Source organism: Danio rerio, chromosome 20 (assembly GCF_052040795.2).
Source record: "Danio rerio strain M-AB ecotype USA chromosome 20, GRCz13ab, whole genome shotgun sequence".
NCBI classification, from domain to species: domain Eukaryota; kingdom Metazoa; phylum Chordata; class Actinopteri; order Cypriniformes; family Danionidae; genus Danio; species Danio rerio.
This window is the reverse complement of record NC_141040.1, coordinates 22,532,501-22,541,100: the sequence shown is the minus strand read 5'-3', so window position 1 is coordinate 22,541,100 and position 8,600 is coordinate 22,532,501. Positions and strand designations below refer to the sequence as shown.

The window sequence follows — 8,600 nt, the reverse complement described above, 5'->3', positions numbered from 1 at the left end:
CAGACAGACAGACAGACAGAGATGGATGGATGGATGGATGGATGGATGGATGGATGGATGGATGGATGGATGGATGGATGGATGGATAGATAGATAGATAGATAGATAGATAGATAGATAGATAGATAGATAGATAGATAGATAGATAGATAGATAGATGATAGATAGATAGATAGATAGATAGATAGATAGATAGATAGATAGATAGATAGATAGATAGATAGATAGATAGATAGATAGATAGATAGATAGCAGCTGAGCATAAATATTGCCTCATGGCCAGGCCGTGCGCCTTCACGCAAGGACAGTTTTCTTGTCACAACAATATTTCTCGCGCCTCATTTTGCAGATGTACTCTACCTTTATTGCCTCTTCCATCTAGAGAGCGGCGGTAACGTTTACAAATGTTGTGAGCTTTTCTTGTTTTCATCGGAGAGGGATGTTTGTCACAAGGACAGATGCCTCGTTTCTGGCTGTAAACATGACGCGCGCGTCATGTTTGCGCAGCGATCAGTTCATTCTGTTAGTGGATTAATGTGTGTCCAACGCATATATAAATGAGGATGACGCTCATTAGTTGTTGGAAACAGGAGCAAATAAACAAGAACTGGGAACATGACTCAGAATCATTGGTAAATTGTAGACATGTCAGCTATAATTGACGCATGGACATGATTTTTTTTGAGACAATTAAGGAGTAAATACTGCTGGAGAGCCATTGATCGTTTTAAAGGATAAAATGCTTGCATAATAATGATTTATATAATATTTATATGTTAAATAATTAAATAAATTATGCTAAATGTTGTAATAACAATTAAAATAAAATAATTTTACACATAAATTATCCCTCTGTAAATTTAAGTATTAAGATGAAGTGTATGTTCCTGCTTTACATACAACATTCTCAAATACACAGTCATTTTCAAATCTTGGCACAGATTATATCAGAACGCGTCATCATGTACGTGTTAGTGTGTTTTTCCACCTGATGAGAGGCAGTTTTGGTAAGGTTTTACTGTCCAAAGCAGAAGGGATATCAATATCTGTATATGTGTCTTTAGCTCTAGCTTTTTTTTATGGAGAAATAGACATCACTATTTAAAAAATGAAATTATGTGTAAACAAAAATGCAATGGTGGGTTATCTGTGTTAAGTTTTGAAACTTTAAACAATACATTCAAAATTTATTGAATAATTTAATTCATGAAAGAAAAGGACAGTATGTTGTATACTTTTACAAAACCCATATTTGACATGATGGGGGGTATAGAATTTCTATAGTTGGGATTTTAAAATTGACAAACTTGAAATTAGCTAAATTTCACAAACAAGCTTTATTGGCCTGGATGCTGGTATTTAAGCACAGTTTTTCCCCAAACAAGTATATTACTTGGAATAATAGATATTCAATATAAAAATAAATCTCTCTTCTTCCAAAAATGGTAGGAAAGTGATATTGTATTAGTTAGACAACTTCTAAATTTAAATGGTCATTTATTATCTTACAGTGAATTATAAATTTGGTTTTCCAGTTACTCCAAAAGAGTATGCTATTGTATTTGATGCCATCTCAACAGCTTCTTCATTTTGTAAGAGCGTATGGAAATAAATATTTAGAAGGAAAATATGTTAAAGAAAACCATTTTTAGGAGATATTGATATTATTAAACAAAGTTATACTAATAAATATATTAGAAATATTATAACAGGCGATACAGTTATATATAATAATTTAAAGTGGACCAATGTATTCATAAATATACATTGGAAAAAAGCTTGACGTTCTTATGAAATATATTTTATAAATAACAAAGTAAAAGAAGTTACATTTAAAATATTACACGGTATATATCCAGCTAAAGAGGTTTTAGAGTTTTAATTGGGATATTGATTATTCCTGTGATTTGTGTTGCATTGAAAATGTTCATGTGTTTTGTGATTGTATGTACACAAGAATTTTCTTGGTGGATGAGGAAAATGTTCTAAGAAGGAAAACAAATATTGTATTCAAGTAAAAAAAAAAAAACTTGTTATTTGCATTTATTATGTTAATACATGTAAAAAAATACCTTTTTAGTACAACTTATTTGTATTATTATGGGAAAGTTTCATATGGATCAACGATATTGGACTGGACCGAAGCCAAATTTTGTTCATTTCCTTCAAGAGACTAGGACTGCTGCACAAGTTTGGAGGAAATTGCAAATTAAAAAAAGCAAAGAAAACTTGTAATATTCTTAAGAAATATAAGATTTTCAATTACTGAACTATATATATATATATATATATATATATATATATATATATATATATATATATATATATATATATATATATATACATACATACATACATATATATATATATATATATATATATATATATATATATATATATATATATATATATATATATACACACACACACACACACACACACACACACACACACACACACACACACACACACACACACTCTGGCATGTATTTTTGTGTATAGTACTGTATAATTCTGTATTTGTTAAGAATAAATAAATAAATAAATAAAAGGCAGTTTTTGGTGATCCCGCATGAGATGCGTGAAAGGGTTAAGAGCGCACGAGCGGCGTGCTCACTACAGCATTACATCATTCAGCATCTCTCATTCCCGGGCTGTTGAATCGAGCACTAGGTGGCATCCACGGCTCCGCGTCTCTCCTCTTCAGTCCAGACATCCAGGCAGAGGCGACGGGTGTCTCAGGGAACAGTCCCGGCGCGGGGACACTGCAAGCGCCATGCGCAGGTGACAAGCGCCCGCTTCCAGGAGTGCATCATCACTGACTTGAGTACCACCGATCTTGGGACCACAGGAGGAGGAGGAGGATGCTCTGGCTCTCCAGCGTCACCGACACCCCAAAAGTCCATGGCTGCTTCATTAGGGGTGCTCTGGAGAAACAGGTGTCGGGGAAGTGACGTCACAAGCCTCGGAAACCGGAGGTGTGCGCTTTGGAGAGCAAGATGGCAGCGAAATCCGACGGTCGGGGGGTCGCCACCGGTTTCGCCCAGCTGCACAACCTGGACGAGGCGGTGGGGAGCTGCGAGGACGACCCGCGGCAGGGCAGCTCCTTCCACATATGCCACTGCTGCAACACCTCGTCGTGCTACTGGGGCTGCCGGAGCGCCTGTCTGCATTACCTCCTGGACAAGGGGAGAGACGTCAGGCGGCCCCCTCATGAGGAGCGCCTCTGGTTGGACTGCCTGTGGATCGTCCTCGCGCTGCTCGTCTTCTTCTGGGACGTGGGCACCGACTTATGGCTCGCGCTCGACTACTACGCCAAGCAGGACTACCTCTGGTTCGGACTAACACTGTTCTTCGTGCTGGTGCCGTCGGTCCTGGTCCAGATCCTGAGCTTCAGGTGGTTCGTGCAGGATTACACGGGGGGCGGCTTGGGCTCCGTGGAGGGTCTCAGCAGCACCCGGAGATCCACGAGCGCAGTGGTCTACAACAGGGCCAGATGCTGTCGCGTCTCAGTGTGGGTCTGGCAGACGCTCATTCACATCCTTCAGATGGGACAAGTGTGGAGGTAAGCAAGCGTCCCGCGCGCTCGTTTCACCTGGTATAACCCGCGCCGAGCACAACACATGTGCGTTTTCTGTGAATGAGCATCATGCATCAGTATGCGAAAGAAGCTGCTCTGAGCCGAGTGCATCTGAGGATTCATTCACCCTCCCCGGCTGCTCAACTCTCCGAGACTGGCGAGACGGGCATCGGGTTTCTCGGGCTCCCTCAGGAGCGACATCCCTACTTTCCTACGCTCGATATCATCGACACGATTTGCGTCCCTTGATCCTTCGCTCTTTAATAGCGCGTCCCACTGATTCATCATCACCCCGTGCAGGTGCAGTGCGCTTTAAAGCCGGTCGGTACACTGTGTGCTTTCGATAGTTTGGAGAACACCGTCCGTGACATATTGTACTTAATGTCTGATCCACTAGAAATGATGCGACAGTTTCCCTGGCTGCAGCAGACAGACGCAGTGGCCGTTTGTGCGGAGGCGTTCAGTTTAGCCGGACGATTTAGCTCGATTTCGATGCCATTCATTATTCATGCGTGCTTGTGTTCGTGCTTTCTGCGCTTTACGGTGTGATTATTGCTAAACGATGAAGCCCTCTGTGATCAGTCTCGCAATTGTCATGATGTCATCGCTTGAAAGGTGCTACAGCATCTCACGCGCGCGCTCTCACTCTGTGTGTATGTGTGCAGAAGAAATTCCTTTTCATCTTTCATACAGTCACGAGACGTCAGTTTTGGTGCATCTTATGTGGTATGCGTAGTCGTGTGTGGATTAAAACCTAAATTTATGCATACAAAATGAAACACTGCATACACTTGGATATTAAGTGGATATTTTATATAGGCTGTATGTTTTTATGAAGTGAACTATGAATGTTTGCATTGCACTATGATCTGAAATGACCCCATGTAATTCAGTCTGCTGATGGTGATTTTATGCGGTTGCTATGCAACCAGTTGTAGATTACCAGTTGAAAGTGCTGTCCACTTATGCTTTCCTTTTTTACACTCTTAAATATAAGAATAGGGAAGAGCGGAGCACAAAGTAACATTTTTTTTTTTTGGTTTTGGCTAAATAATAAACAAAGTAATTGAGTTAGACAAACCATTTTTTCACTAGATCACCAGACCTATGGTTTCTGTGCAGTATTGCTGAAAATGCCAAGAGTAAAACTTACTGCACCAGCAGGTTTAACAGACAGAGGGTTAGTTATAACACAAACCTAATTTCACGAAATTAATTTAAATTCAGTTTACTCAATTTCCTCAGTACTTATATATATATTAATATTTTTTTTCTATTCTACATATTGCACAGTGTGTTTGTTTATTTATCTATTGGATAAACCCATTTGGATTTATTTGCATTATTATACATTTTTATAAAGTGCATTTATTTGCATTATTAGCAATAAAATTTATTTTTTAAAATATTTTCTATTAAAAAAATTTTTTTTATAAAAATTTCTCATCATTACAATCAAAATTAAAAATATATATTTTGCTGTTTAATTGGTGTCCAACAGTGTGTGGCTTATTTGTAACACCCAGTGGTGGAAAGAGTACTGAAAAATCAAAGTACCATTACTGGCCTAAAAATGTAGAGCAAGTAGAGTAAAAGTATCTGTTGTAAATATTATTCAAAGTAGGATTAAAAAGTAGGGCTTTTAAAAGTACTCAAGAGTAGTGAGTAGTGAGTATTACGCTGTATAAAGCTGATGCATTTACATGTTTTTTGTAGAATGGTGTAAACGTTACATTCTGTAGTGCATTTAGTTATTGCCCAACAGGCACACAATGTCATAAGATGTTAATATTAGGTTAGATTTAGGTTGTGATGTCAGGTGACCAATCCAATGTCGAGCCAACATCTTAAACTACATCACATTGACGTCAAATACTGATATTTATTCGTCATGTACGGCAACCAAAATCAAACATCTGATAGACGTCATAGTGGTAACGTCCTCAAAATATCAAGCTCTAATATCATTTGTCGTTGATATTTGGTTGGTTTTAGGTTGGACATTGATGTTGGCCTGATGTTGAGTTCTGATGTCAACCCAATTCTCATTTCCAAACAAAATGCAACATCCCATGACGTTAGGGTACAACGTCAATCTGACATCATGCTAACATCCTATGCCTGCAGGATCTTTAAAACCGTTTCGGTCATCATACAGTAAACATCTGTCATCTTTTCATCAGTGATATGCATCTAAACCAGGCTCTGAGTCAATGTGTGTAAAGATTTTGGACATCTTCTTGGACAATATTAATGCTTCCTAACAGTTTGTTTAAAATCGCCCATGTCTTGAGGTAGTTCATTATGAGGCGATTTACCTTATATGTGTGATTTTGATTGGACAGGAATCACAGGACAGATTTTTCGAATCTCCATAGACAAGAAAAAATAAAGTAGTGACTGGAGGTTAAAGGACAGCAACGGAGTAAAAGTACAGATACAGCACTAAATTGTACTTAAGGGAAAGTAAAAGTACACATTTTTAAAACTACTTAGTAAATTACAATTTCAGGGAAAAACTACTCAACTACAGTAATTTGAGTATTTGTAATTTGTTACTTTGTGGAGTTTAATTTAAACTAATTTCGAGAGGAGCATGTGCTCATGATTGACCCAGCTGGTCCACATTAGCTAATTATGATCTTCCAATCAAAGGATCCCAAGTCACTATATATATATATATATATATATATATATATATATATATATATATATATATATATATATATATATATATATATATATATATATATATATATATATATCATCATTTCGTTTCTACAACTATCCTTGTCTGGAAGAAACCCCCCTCCTCCCCTTCTTCCACCTTTATCCTGAATGGGCGGCACGGTAGCCCAGTGACTAGCACTGTTGCCTCACAGTCGGCAAGAATACCAATGGCGTTGGGTCCTTGCTGAGCCATCTGGTATTTCTGTGCGGAGTTTGCATGTTCTCCCCGTGTCTGCGTGGATTTCCCCCGGGTTCCCCGGTTTCCTCCCACCATCCAAATGTGCTCTATATGATAGATAAAATAAGCCTAAACCTTTTTCTAATGTCTTACTCTCAGAAAGTTCGCCTTGGCCTCAGCAGCGGGGGAGTTCAAGATCGACATGAGCTCAATCTCCCCTCGCCCTGCGAAAGGGGGTAGCCCTGTGCTCGAGGATCCCTTGAGCTCAGGGCTCTCTCCCGGGAAAGCATGCCAAACAAGCTATGTACAAATTATGAGCTAAGTGTGAACTCTTGAAACACAATAATATAATTTCATGAGGTGGACAGCCCCTTTAAGATCTTCTTTGAATGTAGACCTGAAAGTATGCGAACTCAGACACAGTGGAAAAGAAATGTATTGTAAGTTGTCTTGCTCGGTGCCTTGATGAAGGATATTTGCTGTTCACAAAGCCTTATCTTTGGGCGCTTTAAATATCTTTCTGCCTTTTTGAAGATGTGACTCAAGCACCTCTGGAAATACAAAAGAGGTTCTGCTTTATTGTGCTATTAATGCACAAACCAGATACAATGGAAAAGCCCACAGAATGCTAAGCAGCGTAAGAGCAAGTGCCGGTGGAAATGGGTTAGAAGTCAACATCAAAGATTTCTCTTTTTCCTTCTTTTAAGCCTTTGTGACTAAGGTGCTCATATTTACATTCATACTGAGAAATCTAATCCATAGTAACTGATAAAATTACTGTTTCATACATGACACTGCATTTGTGGTGTTTTCATATACTTGTCAGTACTTTTTCAGTACTTGTATTATTGCATGGCGGTTCATTCCACTGTGGCGACCCCAGATTAATAAAGGGACTGCGCCAAAAATAGAATTAAATGATGATTTTTGCATCTCCTAAAGGGGACATATTATGCAAAAACACTTTTATAAGGGCTTTAAACACAGCTGTGTGGCAACAATCTGTGAATATAGCCAGCCTCTCTAATGTTTAAATGTATCCATTCTATTTTTTATGATCACACTTCATCAAAACAGTCTGCAGAAACACTTTGATTAAGATTCACCCTTTGTATGTGTGATCAGTGGGGAAAGGTCCCGCCCATTAATGAGAATCTCACTCTCTCATTACCATTTTCTTAAATTAATTTGGTTACCTAAAGGGATCTTTCACTTCCAGAAGGATTTTAGACCAATAACTTCCATATAATGTGTTTTTCTACTATGAAAGTGACTGTTTGGATACCAATTTTATTGATATTATGAATTGAACAAGCAGATATTTTGAGAAATGTGGGATTTAAACACTTTCTGGTCCCTGTTGACTTCCATGGTATGTATATGTAAATGGGCTACACACATCTAAAAATAGTTTACATTGTGCTCAGCAGAAGAAAGAAAAATTGGTTTTGATTTGTCCCTAATATCCCTTCAGGCTTGTTTATATAATTGTAAAATAGACGTTAGTCTTGTTTTTGAATCTGCCACTATGCTGACACAAATGCATTTGTAGCTCCGCCCTCTTTTGCAAAGTGCATCTCATTTGAATTTAAAGCAACCAAATAGAGAAATTAAGATCAAAGCCTAAAAGGGACATTTTCAAAGAGTTATAAACATTATTTGTAGCGCAGGGGTCTCAAACTGCCGGTGCACAGACCATTTACGACCCCCCATCATTAACGAGTATCGGCACAACAAAACAAGCTGCGTCTCAAATGGCACACTATACACTATGCACTTATTCACTATGTGCTTATGAACTTACACACTCACATGTATGTAGTGTCGTCCCAAATGGAGCACTAATTTTTTTTTTACTAAGCGGATATTCAAAACTTTTCCCTGATGACGTTTGACGGTTGCCAAATCAGTAAAATCAATAACGAAACTATCAAATAATACCTACCGTGAGTATAACCGCATTCACCATAGGGAGGCGCTATAATCACTCTCATATGAGAATTTTGCTTTCACCATCCAAAATAAATAAAGTTATCCAACATGTGCGCCCGATAGATCCACCCCTTTCGCTATGTGGGCAAACCTGCGGTTGTTGAGTGCGTGAAGTGTCCA

General features: G+C 38.3%; 1 protein-coding gene across 2 annotated transcripts in view; it reads left to right on the top strand.

The window, feature by feature from the left end:
• The first annotated feature begins 2,553 nt into the window (after window positions 1–2,553).
• The window catches only part of xkr6b (XK related 6b), a 115,639-nt gene continuing 109,592 nt past the window's right edge, over window positions 2,554–8,600 (top strand). Inside the window, 1 exon segment of one of the 2 annotated variants that reach the window (NM_001012257.3) lies at window positions 2,554–3,565. In NM_001012257.3, coding sequence (NP_001012257.2) covers window positions 3,000–3,565 — 566 coding nt within the window. In that variant the 5' untranslated portion in view covers window positions 2,554–2,999. 2 annotated transcript variants of the gene reach the window in all.